The 18,801-nt window shown below is 54.7% G+C and overlaps 1 protein-coding gene across 4 annotated transcripts in view; it reads right to left on the reverse strand.

Annotated features, from left to right (window-relative positions):
* Window positions 1-18,801, reverse strand: part of BCR (BCR activator of RhoGEF and GTPase) — a 137,050-nt gene that overhangs the window by 14,805 nt on the left and 103,444 nt on the right. For all 4 annotated transcript variants that reach the window (XR_004442246.1, XM_033232735.1, XM_033232733.1 and 1 more), the window contains exons 9-16: window positions 17,387-17,508; window positions 16,298-16,466; window positions 14,197-14,316; window positions 13,332-13,407; window positions 11,793-11,897; window positions 11,004-11,078; window positions 8,651-8,748; window positions 6,126-6,257 (exon numbers count right to left, since the gene is read on the reverse strand). Coding sequence is in view for 3 of the 4 variants with exons in the window: in XM_033232735.1 (XP_033088626.1) it covers window positions 6,126-6,257; window positions 8,651-8,748; window positions 11,004-11,078; window positions 11,793-11,897; window positions 13,332-13,407; window positions 14,197-14,316; window positions 16,298-16,466; window positions 17,387-17,508 (897 nt within the window). In the remaining variant the exon portion in view is untranslated. The remainder of the gene's footprint in view (window positions 1-6,125; window positions 6,258-8,650; window positions 8,749-11,003; window positions 11,079-11,792; window positions 11,898-13,331; window positions 13,408-14,196; window positions 14,317-16,297; window positions 16,467-17,386; window positions 17,509-18,801) is intronic.

Consider the following 18,801-nt stretch of genomic DNA (forward strand, 5'->3'; position numbering starts at 1 on the left):
CTACTTTAAGTATTTTTAAGTGTGCAGTTCAGTGGCATCAGGCACATTCACGTTGTGCAACCATCACCACCGTCATCTCCAGAACTTTTTTTTCATCATCTCAAACTGAAACTCTACACCCATTAAACAATAACTCCCGGGGGCAGGTGCAAAAAGAACAACTTCCCATTCCCCCTGCCCCAGCTCCTGGTAACCTCTAATCTACTTTCTGCCTCTATGGATTTGACTACTTTAGCTACCTCATGTAAGTGGAATCATACAGCATTTGTCTTTTGTGTCTGGTTTATTTCACTTAGCAGCATGTCCTCAGGGCTCACCCATGTTGTAGAATGTGTCAGAATGTCCTTCCTCTTGAAGGCTGAGTAAATATTCCATTGTATGGATTGACAGACATTCACTAGCAGGTGGACGTCTGGATTCTTTCCAGTCTGAGGCTAGCATGGTCAGTGCTGTTGTGCACATGGACATATCCACCCAACTTGGTGTCATCTTTGCATTCACAAGCTGTTGCCAGGCACTTCCATGGGCTCTTGGGGGAACAGGTGCTGCAGAGTGGGCAGTCCAACAGGGAGACTGCCTGAAAATGGGTGGACCTCACTGCATGGTGGGCACTTGAGAGCAGCTGCCAGGGAGGCACCAGGAGGGCCCCAGTCAGACCTGCTGGCTTGTGCCTGGTCAGATGCCCACATAACCTGGGCTGGCAGAGAAGTCTGGGAAACTCCAGCCAGCCAGAGCACCAACTTCAAATGAAGCAGAGGCTCACTGGCAACAACAAAAATGAACTCTGATGCCCCCACTGGAACATGAGTTGTAAGCCCAGCAAGTCACATAAACAGAGCAGGAGAAATGGGAGAAGACAAAAGTCTATGACTTGATATAATGTTGCCTTCTAAGGAGAATAGACAGGGCTAATGTGATTTAGCAACCTAGAAAATTTGCAAATGAAGAGAGATGCACCTATAATCCTAGCACTTTGTGAGGCCCAGGAAGGAGGATCATTTGAGGTCAGGAGTTCAAGACGCACCTGACCAATACAGTGAAACCCTGTCTCTACTAAAAACACAAAAAAATTAGTTGGGCATGGTGGCGCATGCCTGTAGTCCCAGCTACTTGTCAGGCCAAGGCAGGAGAATCGCTTGAACCTAGGAGGCAGAGATTACAGTGAGCCAATGTCGCACCACTGCACTCCAGCCTGGGGGACAGAGCTCTGTCTCAAAAAAGGCAGAAACAACTGAAGGAAGAAATTCCTAATGGCAGCAAGGCTCCAACTTCCCCAGCTCTGCCGACTGGTGACTCCCTCTTCCATACCCCATCCCATGAATCTTGGATGGATGTTGATGGCTTCACCTTGAAAAATCCCTCCCTAAAGATGCAGACTCAATGTCCCCTGCTCTGTGAAGGCATCTCTGTCCCCTGACCTCACTTCCCAAATAACCATGCCATCTGAGCCAGCAGTCACTCTGGGCCAAAGTCTGCCCCAGCTCTTGGCACATTTGCCACATCCTTCCTTTCCAGCTTCTCTGATCTAGACCGTGAAGACTGGGGACAGGGGTCTTCTCGTTCTTGGGGAGACCCCCAGGCATGACACACAGGAAGCCTTCCATGACTAGGGTGGCACAGCGGGTTCCTGGTGTCTGAGGATGGACCAGGATGGTCTCGCTCACTCAAATGGCTCATTCAGGCTCGGGGCTGGCTTGGAAAGGACAACCGGCTTGGGTCCTCTTGCACCTGCCCACACACAAGGGCTTTGATTTGTGCTGTCAGTGGCTCTTTTCTGAACTGTGGGCACCACCACAGCTTTGTCCCTGCTGTACTGTGTATCCCCTTGCTTTTCTGGCTCTGAACAAAGCAGCTCACTCATCCTGATTTCTAGAGCCCCCACCCCCCGCCGCCCCCACCTTCATGGAGCCTCTATCGTGCAAGAAGGGAGGTGGGGACCTGGCAAGTCATCCAGGACAGGTATTTGAAGAGCAGGAACCAAAATCTGAGACTTGTGCAAGTGGTTCCTAAACCCAGCTCATCAGCACCATTAAGGGGAGCAAAAAGCCAGACCGGTCCAAGCCCCCAGCCCAGAAGATCCTGACTCCTGCTGCCCACGGACAGGCGCATGAGCAGCTTTGCTGAGGACTCCTTTCCATCCCAGACCCCTGCCCTTGGGGAAGCCCCTGGGGCCTGCCAGGGGCCTCTGCCCTCATGGTTGGATCTGGACACTCCTGGGATGCTCTACCTGCTGCAACTGCCTCACCTCACAGGAGGGTCTCTCTACTCAACTTCTGAGTCAAGGTGCATAAGCAGGGTGGGGGCGGTAGGTCCCTGTAGCAGGCTGCAGAGAGCCAAGCGCCTCCCACATGGTCCAGTGCAGAAGGCACCTGGTGTCACTGGGAAAAGCCCAGATTCAAAAAGGGTGGGCTCCAGAGTCGTGCACACCCTCTCTCAGGTACCCCTGTGTAGAAAACAGTGTCCACAGGGGAGAAAGACACCAGGCTGGTGTTGCAGAACATCAACGGCATAGTCACCGCCACTCCTCCGACTTCCTTCCTCCCGGGATCCCACAAACAACCCCCCAGCTGGGAGCCTGGAACTCCAGGGAACAGGGCAGCCGCCGCCTACTTGGCATGAGTCATGAATGCCCTTCACGCAGCAATCGGATTCCTTCCTGTCTAGCCATGGTTCCCACTCATCGCTCCCACTGACACAGGGACCAGGGGCTGGAGCCGGACAGTGTCTGCTCCATTGCCTCCTCACAAATGACAACAGATAAAGATAAGAACAGCAGCAAACACTGACCCCTCCACCCGTGAGAGCATACATCTCTCAATCCTCAAGGCTCCATGGTCCCCCACCCCAATTTAAAGGCGAGGAGGCTGGGTGCGCTCACGCCTATAATCCCAGCACTTTGGGAGGCCGAGACGGGTGGATCGCCGGAGGTCAGGAGTTTGAGACCAGCCTGGCCAACATGGCGAAACCCCGCCTCTACTAAAAATACAAAAAAATTAGCCAGGCATGGTGGCACATGCCTATAATTACAGCTACTCAGGAGGCTGTGGCAGGAGAATCGCTTGAACCCAGGAGGTGGAGGTTGCAGCGAGCTGAGATGGTGCCACTGCACTTCAGCCTGGGCAAGAGAAGGAAGGAAGGAGGGAAGGTGGGAGGGAGGGAGGAACACATTTGAGTAAGTGGGACAGTAACTCACCCAGGTCACAATGAGTGTGGTGGGGAGTGACAAAGACTCTCCTTGATGGAACTCATCTGGTCCCTCAGCTCTTTATTCCAGCTAGATCCCATCCTTGGGCATGTTCTCAAGCGTGCAATTTTTGCAAGAATCCTGCTAAGTCAGTTAAGCCAGAAACCCTTGCCCTTGCTATCTGATCAGATTCCTCATCCCATGCCGTCCCCCAGGGGAGATCGACCACTCTGGCCTGTCTTCAGCAAGAATCCTGTCGGGTCGGTTTCACCAGAACCCTCTTCCCCCTGATGTTACTTCATCATTTTCCATCCATCAACCCCTACCCTTCTTCTTGGCTGTAAGTGTCCACTTGTCCATGTGAATTCAGCATTGGGCCCATTTCTAAGCTTTCCATTTCTAGTCTTTTCCCCATCACAATAGCTACAAATAAAACCTGCTTCTACCACTTTAACGGTTGTCCAGCTTGGGTTTTTCTTCGACACTTACTGCTCTCCTCTTCCCCAGGATGGGGTGGGGTGCTCAGCCAGCACCCCTAGACAGAAGCGCACAGGTCATGTGCATTAAGTACGTCAGTAGCATCACAGAAAAGAGTTTCAAAAGAGGGCCTGACACAATAACACAGGAAGAGGCCTCTCAGCTCTTTTCTCTCTTTCACTGAGACCCCCAGTTACTTAGCAACAGTACTCAGAGGTCCTGGTTCAAATTCAGCCACTCCCAGGATTCCAGTGGTTGAAGATTTGGATGAGCTGAGTCAATGGTTGGCAGCACTGGAACCTCTACCTGGTTTGATGAGCTGAAAAAAGGAGCTGGGCACCCAGGCTGTGAGTATCCCTGGGCTGAGTGGTGAGGCTGTGCCAGATGCAGGCTGGACTGTGGGGGAGGAATGCCCTAGGCTGGGTAGGGGAGACGGAAAACATGGAGAGTGAGAGGGAAGGGGGAGCAATGGGAGCACAACTGGCTTTGCAGTCTGCTCCCTCCACCTCCCTGAATATCCGGGACCCTGATTCTGAGCAGGTTAGAGAAGCATCTCCTGGGTGTCAAATGAGCTCTCTCAAAGATCTGCTGCGAGGACCAAATGAGAAAGCACATGTGGTCAGGCACAGTGCCTCAGGCCTGTAATCCCAGCACTTTGGGAGGCTGAGGCAGGAGAATCACTTGAACCTGGGAGGTTGCAGAGAGCCAAGATCATTCCACAGCACTCCGGCCTGGGCAACAAGAGCAAAACTCCAGTCTTAAAAAATAAAAAAATAAAAAAACCCCTTAGCTGGGCATGGCGGGGCATGTCTGTAATCCCAACGACTTGGGAGGCTAGGGCAGGATTGCTTGAGCTGAGGAGTTTGAGGTTGCAGTGAGCTATGATCCTGCTATTGCACGCCAGCCTGGGAGACACAGCTAGATACTGTCTCGAGAAAACAAACAACAACCACCACCAAAGAAAGCACATGTAGAAAAGAGCCTGAGCCGTGACCATCACCCAAACTATGACCATCACTTGACTAATGCTAAAACACTTCAGATCTCAAAGGAGACCAGCACCAAGTACTCCATCAAGAGCGGTGTGGCCCATCTGTGTGGTAAAATCTCCCATCATGAGAATCCACACAAAGGCTGGGAGGGTGAACAAGATAGTGCAGTGGGACAGGAACAGGGCAGCTGAGAGCAATTTTTAGTTAATTTATTTTGTTTTAGACAGGGGTCTCACTGTGTTGCCCTGGCTGGTCTTGAATACCTGGGCTCAAGCAATCCTGCTTCAGCCTCCTGAGCAGCTGGATTACAGGCACGTGCTAGAGGAGCCTTTTTGATATTAAAACCTGATCTTGAAGTACAGGGAACCTCAGGAAGCCCTGAGCCACTGAGTTCCCTTATAAGCTTCCAAGGTAGAAAAACAGCCAGTGGCTGCACCTCCCAAGACGTGGTCAGCCAGGCCAGGGTGGCCAGAAGGGGGTGAAGCCGGCACTTGGTAAAGATTTGCTGATCTGAATGACAATGTGGAACCCATCAGCAAGATGACAAGTTACTCAGGGAAGGGCCATCCTCTCCCTTCATTCTTCCTGGCGCTTGGTATTTAACCGCAAGAGGATTTTTACTTCCTGCTTAGGGAGGGAGCTGGGGCTTCCTGGGGAGCCCTGTGCTTCCAGGGGCATGTGGAATGCCAGACCCACTCCCTCTAGAGGCCTCTTGTGAAGATGGAAGAGAGAGCTGTAGCCACAACCCACTGATACAATGCACTATAAGGAAAGCGCGACCAGGGCTTCCTCCAAGCTACCCCCGTGGAACTGAGGGTAGGAACAGGAGAGACAGGGCATGGGGCGCCTGCTATGATCCTCCAGGAGGTGGCAGGCTCCCAGGGGCTGGATAAGCTTCTGAAAGACAGAGGGCCCAGGCAGTCTCCTGAAGAACCACGGCCCCTGTGCTGGTCCTGTACGGACCCATTCTTGGTCCCACCTGGCGGCTTCCAGACTAGCCTGGGAGGAGACCTGTCTGTGTGCACCCTGTTCAGAGATACAGCTCTATACCCTGGCAACTGGGGCTAGACCACAGATAGGGGATGCCAAGCAGGCAGCCTCTGGGACCCCTGTGCTTTTCTAAGAAGACTGGCACAGGATGGGCCAATTTCGGCCCAGGGCACCACCTAACCGTTCTGCCTTTGGGTTCTCCCATGGCCGGGCAGGAACTGAGGCCCCAGCTGCAAAACCAAGTTGAATGGAAATTCCTTTGGAAATGAGCCGACACAACAGACATGCAGACAGAGGGCGGAACATCAAGACCCACCAAGATACATGCAGGCACCAGCACAGGTCTCCCGCAACGGATGTTTCAGAGTCACAGCTGCCCATCCCACCCCACCCTTGGTGCAAGGCCATCTCAGTGTCCCCAAGGGCTGCATGAAAAAGGACACCATGCCTCAGGCAGGGGACGGTAGAGATGGCCGCCTTACCTGGACCTGGCCCTTCCCCATGAGTCGGTCCGTGCTCTCGCCGTCCTCCTTGGGAATCTTCGTCTTGTTGTAACACTTTTCGTAGCACAGTATCCTCAGGGTCTGGGAGCCCTCCAGCTCTATCTCAAATTCCTGCAGGCCCAAGGGAGAAGGGAAGTCCAGTGTGAACAAACAGGTCAATGTTATAGCTGAAGGGTCCTCTGAACCCAGGCTGTCCCTGTCGCCCTTGCTGGCCCAGAGGGACCGATGCCTGAGACCCTCCCTTAGTCCTGGGACGCATGGAAATGTTCCCTGTAAGCAACCCTGGCATGAGACTGTGGCCCAGCCTGGATGCTTCCAAGAGCTCCGACTGTCACTCAAACCTAATCCAAACTCCTTACACCAGCATCTCAAAGGGGGCCTCACAATCTCCAGGGTGCTTGTTAAAAGATATTTCTATGGGCTGGGCGTGAGGGCTCACATGTAATCCCAGCACTTTGCGAGGCCGGGGTGGGCAGATCACTGGAGACCAGGAGTACGAGACTAACCTAGCCAACATGTCTACTAAAAACACAAAATTTCTACTACATCTCTACTAAAAATACAAAAATTAGTCGGGCATGGTGGTGCATGCCTGTAATCCCAGCTACTTGAGAGGCTGAGGCACAAGAATTGCTTGAATCAAGGAGGCAGAGGCTGCAGTGAGCCAAGATCACGCCACTGCACTCCAGCCTGGCCAGCAGTGTGAGATTCTTCCTCAAAACAAAACAAAACAAAACAAACCCACAAGAAGAAGTTATTTCTATGGACTCTGAATGATAATGATCTGTCAACGTAGGTTCACTTTTTTGGTGGTGAGACTGTTCCGTAAGATATTATCATGGTGGATACACGTCATTCTACATTTGTCAAAACCCATAACGTGTAACACCACGAATGAACCCTATCTAATGTCAACTATGAACTCTGGGTGATAATGATGGGTTAACGCAGGCTCATCAACTGTAACTCATGTCCCACCCTAGGGTGGAATGTCCATTATTGAGGTGGGGGGCAGGGCGTACATGGGAACTCTTTGTTCTTTCTGCTCCATTGTGCTGCATACTCAAACCCACTCTTTAAAAAATGAATTCTATCTAAAAGGAAACAAAGAGTGATCCCTGGGGTTGACAAAGGAGGGACAGGGACTTGGAGGAAAACCTGCTCCCCTAGCCTTCAAGTTGTCTGCGTGGGTGTGGTGTGAACCCTCTCCTCCGCCACCCTGATGGTGCCATTGGTGAATCTGCATTTCACACCAACGTGTGTGCACGTGTGGCTTCTTGCTGGGGAAATGGAGGAAGGTGAGGGAAGAAGCAAGCAGCAGGAATTTCTGAACCTGAATGGAGGAGTGGGTGGGTGGGTGTGTGTGTGAGCCAGGAATATGTGAGTGTCCCCAAGCCCAGATCTTCATGGACAGTGAGGGTAGTGGAGGTGACCTGCTGCAATCCAACCCTCATGACTTCATGCCTCCCTGGAGCTTCCGTAGATGCCTGGCACCTGAACCCTTTGCACACTGCTGCCTGGCACCCTCTCTTGTTGTCTCTGCTGGGTCGTGGCACTCTTGGTCTCTGCAAAGGCTTCTTTGATGGACCCCATGTGGCTCTTATACCCCCTGTCATCACAGCTGCCACTCAGCCCTTTCTGCAGGGATGTCCAGGTAGTTTCCTGAGCTCCTTGTGCCCTTGTACTATTCAAGCAACATGTCTAAAATGATCAAAGAGTAGTGGATGCTGAGAAAGGAGACCTGGGTTCCAGCCCCACTGCTCGCTCCACCAGCCTTGTGACCCGTGTAGACCAAGCAGCCTGGGGGCTCCTGGCTTCCTCCTTCGCAGGAGCGGGGGTGGGAGGCAGCTCTCTGCAGGCCCAGCAGCCTCTACCTGCATCATCAAGAATGAGACCTTCCAGGTCACAACTGCTGCAGAAGCTGGGAAACGGCACCTCTCATGGATCTGGGACTTAGTCAATACGGGCCTCTCTGCAATCATTCCTCCACTCCCGAAGGGGCAGGGCCAAATGGCTATGTGACTCACACAGCAGCTCTCCAAGGTGGAGGAAGGCACTGCGACACAGTACAAGCCCAACACCCTGAGACAAGCAAGCAGGACCCTACAGTCCCTGCCCCAGCCCCACAGCAGAGCCCCAGGCTTCCGGAAGCCAAGAGGGTCACGGGAGCTCATTCCAACTTCTGTGGAAAAACACTATGGAAACCTACCAAATAAACAAACGCTAACAAAGGCAGACAAAAAGCCCTTTTAAGTCTCTTTCCAAACACTTCTCCAGCAAAATAGGCGGCTTCTTTGTGATGGAGGGGTGGGTAAGGTTTTCAGGAACAGAGATAAAATCTCTTGGACACGTCACCTCCTGGCCCCCCAGGAGATTCCTGGAATTCAGCAACACTGCCTTCGGGGGAAGCCCTCAGGGAGCCCCTGAAGGTTCAGACTCTCTCCAGTGGGAAACATCCTGTGCCCCGGCTGGCAGGCTGGGCCCTTGTGGAATCAGCTCCTCACCTCGTTCCAGTTTGGCTCAGCTGTGTCCCTGTAGACGCGCGTCTTTGCTTTATTCACAAAATACCCAAAGGAATCCACCTCCAGGGTGCAGTACAGATCTGTGGGGAGAAGGGAATATGGAGAAGGTCACAGCTCCTCTCCACATCGCCCACATGGTCTGTAAGAGCAGGTGTTATTTGCAGAATCAGAAAAAAATACAAAAGATTTTTTCTTTTTAAAAATTCAACACCTAATGGGGGTCTGGCACGAACACCAGCACCTCATGCGATGCCCCTGCCTGCTCTGTGGAATTTCCCTGGGGGCAGCTGGGAAACGGGACTTCCCACAACATTCATTCCCTCAGTCAGTCCACAAACCCCAGCTAAAGCCCCTGTGATGAGACGGCCCCTGCACTAGTGGGAACAGAGAGGTGTACACGCCATCGTTACACAGTGATGCCACAGCCGAGGCCAGCCGTCCTGGGGGATGTGGGAAGCTCCTGCATCCTACAGAGCAGACCCCGCTGTAAGTATTATTGGGCAGAGTCAAGGCAAAGGGGACTCCAGGCCACTGTGGGGCACAGGAAGCAGCTCAGTGCTGGGGAAGTCGTGGGGTGCAGGGTGAAGGGAAGGAGGCAAGGACTGCAGAAGAGCGGGGCTGGGCTGTAGGTGCTAAGTGGCAGGGTGGGGTTTATGTTTTAGAAAAACTACCTGAGACAGGGGATGGAGGGGCCTGGTGGTGGGGACCCTTTCTGCAGGGATGTCCAGAGCTACAACAACCAGGGAGGAGGCCACAGCCAGGGCCTGGCCAGGCAGCCAGAGACGATCAAGAAGCCTCACTGATGGTGAATGGCATTTAATGGAGGGAGAGCGGACCACGGTTTCTGGCTTGGCCACGGGGATGAATGGTGGTGCCCCTCAATGGGACAGGACAGAGGAGGAACAAGTTTGGGGGCCATGAATAATAGGTTTGGTTTGGGGATGCAAGGCTGAGTGCATGGGGCAAGGAAGAGATAGAAAGAAAAGTAATAGGGAGGCAAGGACAGACAAGTCTGGGACCACGGGGCAGCGTAGGGTGTCACACTGTACTGCTCACAGACAGGACCTGGGAGGAGATGCAGGGATGGAGGGAGGCTGATGAAGAAAACACCAGCATTTATGAGGCAGCCAGAGACAGGCCCGCGGGAAAGATTATGTGTGTTACAGTGTTATGAAGGTGCAATCTGCATGTCATATAATTCATCCATTCCAAGTGTAGGGTTTAAGGATTTTTAGGAAATTTAAACCCGAGTGCAAACAGCACCACAATATTTTCACGACACTGCTCTGACCTAAAAAGTCCCCTTAGGTTCATCTGCAGTTAGTCCTCTCCTAACCCCATCCCCCAACAATCCCTGGTAAGCTTTCTTCCTCCACATTTTGCTGTTTCTGGGAACTTTTTTTTTTTTTCAGGCGGAGTCTCCCTCTGAAGCCCAGGCTGGAATGCAGTGGCACAAGTGCGGCTCACTGCAACCTCTGCCTCCCAGGTTCAAGCGATTCTCTTGCCTCAGCCTCCCAAGTAGTTAGGATTACAGGCACCCACCACCTTGCCTGGCTAATCTTTGTATTTTTAGTAGACATGGGGTTTCAACATGTTGGTCAGGCTGGTCTCGAACTCCGGAGCTCAAGTGATCCACCTGCCTCAGCCTCCCAAAGTGCTGGGATTACAGGTGTGAGCCACCACGCCTGGCATCTTTGTAGTTTTAGTAGACACAGAGTTTCATCATGTTGGTCAGGCTGGTCTCCAACTCCTGAGCTCAAGCAATCCACCTGCCTCAGCCTCCCAAATTGCTGGGATTACAGGCATGAGCCACCGCGCCTGGCCTCTAGAAACTTATACAGTGCAACTGACGTGTTACCAGCCTTTACTGCTCTGACAGCTCCAGTAGCTGGGGGAGACCCCCACTTAGAGGAGAAAGAAAAAAAGTGTATTATCCATCCAGCTGGACGGAGCAGCCAAATCTGCTCTGCTGTGGGGTGAAGCCGTACTGCTGACAGCCCTCCTGGCTTGGACCCAAGACTCCTAGGCACCCTAGGGGATGTCTGTCAAACTCCTTCCAAACCCCTGCGATTACACGAACCACCTGCAGGGGACAGCTCACCAGCTCCCAGGATCTGAGACAGGCTAGGGACAGGGCAGAGGCCACTGCGGGAAAAACAATTCCACACCCAGAAGGCATCAACAAGCACAAACACTCCACAGCAGCCAGGGGTCAAAGGTGTCCCGTGGTCACCTGAACAATCTCCCTGTTTCCCCACACCCTGCCCGATGAGTCCTTCCTGGGTGGAGGCCCTGGCTCGGCCACTGCAACCTTCCTCCCCATACCAGTACTTACTTGAACTCTGCTTAAATCCAGTGGCTGAGTGGACGATGACATTCAGAAACCCATAGAGCCCCGGAGACTCATCATCTGTGCAAGAGACCAAAGAGGTGAGCTTCTGTTGTCCCGGGAAAGGGAGGCAGGTGACAAGCTAACTCTTCAGAATCAACCATCCGGTGGACACCACGTGGCTGCCATCTGCCCAGCACAAGGCAAGCCAGTGTCATGGGCCAAAAACATACCCATCATGATTTCTGTCTTGGGGACCTCAGGATCCAGTTGGTTTCACAACACAGGCAAACCAGTGACCCAAAGTATAATAAGGTTCCAAGGACAGCAGAGGGGGTCGGGGTGACGTGGGATGTGAGTGGGGTGTGTGTGGACACATGTGCATAGTGTATGCTGTGTGTGTGACTGAGCATACGTGCAACAGTGAATGCAAAACTCAGCTTGACCAAAAGTGCCGGCTGGCAGGTAGCTGGAGGAGAGGAGGGCTGGGAGGACGGGAGTGGGGCCAGATCCAAGGCACAGAGCATCTGAGGAGCATCTGCTGCAGCCTCGTAACTAGGAATAGAAGTTGTGAATCTCCTCAACCACCCAGCAGCAGCCACTCAGGGAGAAACCGCTCTTAACCCACCTCGTCCACTCCTGGGAGGAGACAAGAGGCCCTAATAAGCACAGCTCTTCCTTCTGCACCAAAGTCCACTAGTCCCAACAAAAGTGCCAACAGGAAGCGGGGATCAGCCTTCGGGCTAGCTGCCTGCCCTCCCTACAGGTGCCCTGTACACAGGAGGGCGGGCCCACCTTCCTTGTTGATGGTCAGCGGAATGCTGTGGACGGTCTGGAGTTTCACACATGAGTTGGTCAGCATCTGCAGCTCCACGGATGTCAGGGAGAAGCTTTTGAAACCTGGGAAGTTGGAAAAGAGGTGCACCAACTGGTCAGTCTGCTCCTTGGCCCTCTGGCCCCTCCCGCTGGACCCCCACCACACCCTGGGGAAGGGGCATGGCAAGAACTGGTGCCAGGGTTTGGGGGCTCAGGAGAGGGCACCTGGCTCCCAAGTGCACTGCCGGTCTGGCAGCAGAGCGAGGTGTGGCCTTGGAGAGCCCAGGCCTGCAAAAGTCTTAGCATGAGACTTACAAACACACATGTCCCACGCTACCTATGCACAGACATGCGGCAGGTCTGAGAATGAGCGGCTGGACTGGGAGCACCTCCCTGTGAGGTCTTGAGAGCTTGGCTCTGCCCCTCCTCTGCTAACACAGGCCCTGTTTCTCCACCAGGTGAGGAAAAGGGGCTTATTTCTGGGCATAATGCTGAACAGGCTACAGAGGCTGCCACTCTGGAAATGGTTGGGGCTTCCATGTTATGACAGGAAACCCTGGGACACAAGCACTGGCAGGGCTGCCCGGAGATCCGTGTTCCTCCAGGCCACGGTGGCATTGGGGGCTGAGATGTGGCTCTGCATAGGTGAGAATGATGAGCCTGAGGGGGTGGGAGGTCAGGCCAGGCCAGAGTCATGCAGAGCCCCAGCCCAGCATCCCTGTGAAATACGCTGCTTTGCAGGAGATGGCCCACAGCTGTGGGAGGACTAGGCCACCTGGATACAGTGCTCAGCCCAGCTCCCCCTGCAAGAGGGACAGTGGCACACAAGAGTCCCAGTGGGAACATCTTGGTAAGGATGGCATGTGAATCCCAAACCTCCAAGGAGGGAACCGGGGCTGCCTTCCCCAGTGACACTGCCAGGCGGGACCCGAAGGAAGGAGCACCCTGACAGAGGGAAGTGCCCAGAGAAGGAAGGGGCTGCCCCAGACAGGAGGGAGTGCGCCTGTGCTGAGAGCCGGCAGCCCTGGCCATATGAACAGGGCAGTGGGGCCAGCGCAGTGTGGCTGCCCAAGTGGGCCCAGCCAAAGGCCCCTTTAGCATCAGCACCTGCTGGGGCAGGGAAGGCCCGGGGGTGGGGAGCAGATGAGGGGAAATGGGGGAGGCCAAGAAAATGGGGTGGTCCCAGAAAGGCCTAGGGGGCAGGCCGGGGGTGGGGTCTACGGGCAGCAGGCTGGGGGCAGATGGCAGGGGTGTGTGTAGGGGTGGGTGTGGAATCGGGAAAGGACCTGGGGAAGGGGGATCACAGGGCAGTGGGGAAATGAGTGCCCAGGGGATGGGGCAGGATAGGCAGGCGGGGAGTCAAGAGGCCTGGGGGCCTATCGGGGCGGCTATCTCCAATGCAACACTTCACTTGGATAAAACCTCTCAAAATAAAAAAGAAGGTTTAAAACCACAGGAGCTGCCAGCCTGGCCCTAATGTTTTGAAGCCCAGACCTTCTCGGGATAGAGGATACTCACACTTCTTCTGCTGCTCCCGGATGTTCTCCCTCCACTCTGCACGCTCATAGTCAGAGGAAATCAGGAACGTGTAACTCTAGGGTGGGCGAGAAGAACACACCCAGTTATCTCCGCCCTGGCTACACGAATGCCTGGTAGGCCCGGGACACCTCAGAGCACACAACTCATACCTCCAGCTGGCTGGAGCCCCGTGGCCAGCTGTGCTCATGGCCTGGCATGTCGCTTCCGGCACTCCCTACCCTTCCTGCCAGCTGGCTGCCACAGCACCTGTGGCACAAGCTCTCACCTGAACCACCTGGGTCAGGGTGTGATGCTGGCAGAGGGGCACAGCTTAGGGACATGGAGGTGACCAGGTGGGATCTGCAGAGATGAAGATTAATCCAGACCTGACCTCCTGCATTCAACCCACAAGCCCCACCAGCAGAGCCCACCAGCAGCCTCTCCTGGCCAGGCTAGAAAACAAGTCATTCTGGACGCTGACAGATATGTGTTGACAGGAGGGAGAGGCCTAGGTTACAGATGGCAGCAGGAGCCAGACTCAGGACAGAAGATGCGTCTCTGGCCCTCAAGGTCCCGGGACAGCATCCCTGTACCAAGGGCCAGGTCTGCACCTGCTAGGCTCCCCTGCCCTATACCCTCCCCAGAGACCCTGCCCACTCCCAGTTGTGGAAGCTGAGCCAGCTGCCACTCAACCTGGCGGCTACGGCCCAAAGCCCCAGACAAGGGAAGGAGTGTGCTTGCATGCACCATGCTGGACAAGCCTCTCAGTCTGGGGTGCGTCCAAGTGAAAATGCGCTGCCATGAGGCAGTCAGGAGCCCATCCCAGGCTGGGAGAGCAGGAGGGGCCAGCACAGCAGGCACTCACCTTGCCATTGCGGCTGTGCACCCTGAAGGCCATGCTGGGAGACATGAGCAGCAGCAGCGACTCCTGCTCCGACAGCTTCTTCTTCAGCCTCTCCGTGGCCTTGCTGCCCTTGTTCGCCCTCTGCGGGGAGATGCCACAGCCTCACCTTCCCATTCCAGCACCCCACACAACCCACTCCCACTCCATCCATCCCCACCCACCAGCTGCATTCAGCCTGCAGAGGACGAGAATCCCATCTCTCCACTCAGCACAGCCCAGGGCCCCAGACTGCAGTTGCTGGTGGCCTTTGGAGGACAGAAACAGCCTTTTTACAGGGTCAAGGCACGGCACAAGCTGCAGGACATGCTCGGTAAACCTTTTTTGTAGGAATTAAGTCTTTCCTCTCGTAACGGCGGAGAGAAGAGACTTTTACAAACATCCCTGCCTTTCATTTTCCCAAATTCAGACAATGTCCAGGAGGCTGCTGTGACCTAGAGGGTCCCTCATCCCCTTCCTAATCCAACTAGGTTTCAGTATCGGGCCCCCTGGGCATGTTTGTGGAGGTCCCAGCAGAAGGCCAGACGACTGTCAACAGAACCTGGATGGGAAGGCCCTTCCTACGCTGAGCTGCGTGTTTCACTCTAGAAGCCACTATCCCTGGGGAGGAGAAAACTGTGCTGCCTGTCACCAGGTAGGGCTCCATCCTATCCCATCTCCCAAAGAACTGAACATGGAGAATACAACAGTAACAGTCAATAGGACTCAGGTGCTCTGAGCACTGGCTCCCACTATGTGTGGGGACACCTTACCTTGGAGGTCACAGTCCCACAAGGATGAACAATAGAACGTTCACCCCAGTCTCGAAGCTCCCTGTGTTCCTAAGTATCCTGGGTTTGGGTACAGCAGGCTGGGCAGCTGGGCAAGGGCTGAGGAACTCCTGTCCTGCTGCATCCAACCTACCTGGGCATCCCTGGACCCAGGCCTAACCTTCTTGCCACCCGCCTCCTCTGGCCTGGCTAACCTTTGATTGAGGGGCTCGTCCTTGCCATTTTTACAGTCTTCAAACATCTCTGGGAAAAACCAAGCGCCAGTAGTCCTGAATACCTGGAGGGGTGGCACTCTCACCTGGGCCTGGCCCACATCAGGGTAGCTTGCATGGGGGACAGCCAGCACCTCCCCCAGCCCCGCATCCTGGACTACTCCAAGCCCTCCACTGTCTGGCTGTGACTTTCTCTCTGGTGACTCGGTACGTCACCCGTGTAATGGAACCACACAGCAAAGGATGCAGCCTGGGTATCAGGAGACCACACACTCAAACAGCTCAATCCCGTGGCCGAGGTGAGAACCCAGAAGCCTCTCTCCCACCCAGCTGACTGAGCTCCCGCGTTCCTGCTGCTTCCTTAAAAGGACCATTCAGGCATTTGCCTGTGAACTTACAAGGGATCACACCCTGTTCCATTATAAATACTGCTAGCTGTCATGCGCTCTCTCTCTCTGACTCTTCACTTCTGCCTTGTGTGACCCAGGGACAGAAGACTGCCCTCCCTACTCATGGCACCTCCTTGTCCAAAACCTATAGGTAAAATCTCTGAATCTGTTTCGTATTGTGGTGGTGTGGTTCTGAAAAACTAGGAGGTGTTTGCTTAGGTTAAGTTTTCCCCGGGGATGCCAGTGAAAACACAAAATCAGGCTCCCAGTGCCACAGCAATGGTTAGGCAGACGTAAACTGGACCCAGTTTAAACTTGCCAGTATAAACAAGTTTCTCTTGAGAGGGACCCCCAGTCACAGGTCGGACAACTGAGTATGAGGCAGTCCACCACATGCAGGAAGTATCCCGTGAAAGGCACATTGTAGAGACCATGACTAGTTCCCTTCGTTTTTCTGGAGGGCTGGATTGGCAGCCGCTCTGGTATGGTGCTCCCCACTGAGCTGGGGGTTCTCAGAATTGGGCACCTACCTGTGCCCAGATGCCAGCCCTCCCAGAGCTGAGAGCTTACAGGGGTCCCAGAGACCAGACTTGGGGCCCAGAGGCCTGATGCAGAAAGCACCCACTGGCCGGGTGCGGGGGCTGCTGCCCACTCAGACAACGCCGAACCCAGCCCTTGCTCCCCTGGCATGCACCTTCTCTCTCTGGATGTCACTCTTGATCTGGGAGATCTTGATCTTCAAAGCGTCCAGCTCCTCGTCCGGCACCAGGGGGATGTTGGGCACTGCCTCCGATTCGTCCACCATCTGGAAGCTGAGATCCGTGAGCGGAATGTACCATTTGCAGTCATACTGCTGGGTTTTGCTGGGGATGGGGAGAGAAGAACGTTCACATGCACCGGCTGCCTTCTGTGGTTGATGTCACTGCTGTGAAGAGGCCAAGAGCCCATGTTCCTGGCCATACGTGGTTTACCTGACCTAAAACCCAGCACGTGTTCCATGGAACAGACTGGGATGAGGCCGCTGGCAGGCGCTGGGATTCCTGGGAACTGTGATTCCTGGGAACAGACACTCTGAACATGTGACCACAGGCCCCAGGCATCTCAGGAGTCTAGATCCACCTTATCCTGAGCTGGCCCTAAGGTTGAAGGCTCATGTGGGAGCATATCAAGGCTTCACGATGACAGGACAGGACTGAAATCCACCCCCAGGGCCATAGAGTTTGAGGGACTACAGATCTAGCTGGTCATCCCCTCGCCTGACAGATGGGGGAACTAAGGCTGTCCTCTGAGTTGACGGATTAAACCTACTCAGCAGGGAAACGGCAGGATGCAGGGAAGAGCCCCGTGCTGGTCCTTCCCAACATGGCCCTCTTTGCTCCGTTCCAACCTGGTGCAACCTGGGTGAACCCAATCCCTGGAGGGAGGAGGGAGATGTGTGCAGGCCTGTGCTGAGAATAACTTAGAAGCCACCACCAGGCACGGGGAGATAGAGGCAGTCACCACCCAGCACTGCCTGCAGCCCCTGACCTCACGCTTCCCGGATGGGTCCTGAGGTGACCTTTCTGCAATGGTGCCGGAAGCCATGGTCACGTTTACCCCTCACTACGGGTGTCAAAGCTGGTCACCACGATGCCTGATGACGTCTCCAGATTGCTAGTAACAATCTTTAACCTTGAGCCTGGCATCGTGCTCAAGTGGAGACGGAAGGTAAAGCCAGGGCCCTCCATGTCCTGGAGCGTCAGGGGGAGGTCACCGCCGGAATGGGGGCCACATCGTCACTCACCCTCCGCTCTGCTTCTTGAGCTTGGTGCAGAGAAGCAGGTCGGTGAAGAGGAAGACGTGGCGCAGCTTGCGGGCCCCCTCCACCAGCTCCACCATGAAGCTGTCCTTCAGCAGCTGCCGGTGCTGCGAGCACAGGGAAGGCGGGTCAGGGCAGCTTGGGGTGATGGGTGGGGTGTGTTCGGCCCTCCCAGCCCAGCAGGAGCAGGCTGACCCAGAGACTTTCTCTCCCTGGGAAGATTTCCCTCCCTCCACATCTGACCGTCACATCCACTTTCCAGAACGTTTTGTTCACTTCACAGTCCTGCTAACAGATCAGGGCTTATGTGTAACTTCTTTGTTCAGCAAATTTCCCAATCCCTCCTGTGTGTTCCACCTTTGGAAGAGGGTGGGAGGGTGGGGGAGATGGGGAGGTAACGGCTGTGGGTCTGGAGGGGCACAGAGCCAAGGGAACAGTCTGTTGTGAAGATGGGTGATGGGAGGGCCTGCTTTAAACAGGGAAGCCAGTGCCTCTCTAGGGTGGCAGCAGAGAGCCAGAATGGGCAACAAGCCAGCTATGCCAGGAACAGGTATTTCTGTAGAGGGACCATCTCAGGCACAGGTCCCTGTGGTGGGAAGAGATTGGTACTCGAGATAAAGATGGGGCAGTATGGTCTATGGGTGGAGATGGGCCCAGTGCACTCTGAAAAGTGGCAGCCCTCGAGGTCACGGCAAGGGTCGGGCTGGTTCCGAGGGCAGTAGGAACTGGGGGTCTCACATCTGGAACTCCTAGTCCTCCCAACTAGCAGGATGGATAGGGTCCCTGGTGTGCAGGGGCTGCACCTCTGACACCTGCCTGGATACCTGCGGCCTGAGAAGGGTTAAAGCAGAGTGCAGGTGGGCAGCACAGGGCAGGGGGCATAGGCTAATAAGCCACGTGCCTTTCTGCTTCTTGGTCTGCATCTGAAAGGCAAGGGTAGGTCCTTTTTGCTCAAGGGACTGCTGAATGGGCATGTCTAGGTAAGTCACCCATGCCTAGTACCTCACAGGGTTGGGCACCGTGCTGAGGGTACAGGGATAGGAAGAGAGGCCGTCACAGCAAGCCTTCCCCATGTTGGGACCAGTGCACGAGCACATCGCCTGAATTATTTGATCCAGTCCCTACAACAGGCTTAGGCAGGTCCTTAAGGAAAAAACTGAGCTTCAGCGAGCTACACCCTCTGTTCCAGGCAGCGCAGAAAGCGAGGGGCAACATTCACAGGCCTCTACCCTCAGGAGCCCACAACCTTGTGGGAGAGAGACCCAGTGTTTAGTGGGCACCCAGCCCACCTGGTCTCAGGGAAGGCTCACAGGGGAGGCACATACAACAGAGGGTGTGAAAACCCAGTGTCTCCCCGCAGGCAGTGCACCTGTCCCCACCTGGAGAAGTGAGGCGGCCCT

The sequence above is a fragment of the Trachypithecus francoisi genome, unplaced genomic scaffold, assembly GCF_009764315.1.
Source record: "Trachypithecus francoisi isolate TF-2019V2 unplaced genomic scaffold, Tfra_2.0 Lachesis_group14, whole genome shotgun sequence".
Classification (NCBI taxonomy): domain Eukaryota; kingdom Metazoa; phylum Chordata; class Mammalia; order Primates; family Cercopithecidae; genus Trachypithecus; species Trachypithecus francoisi.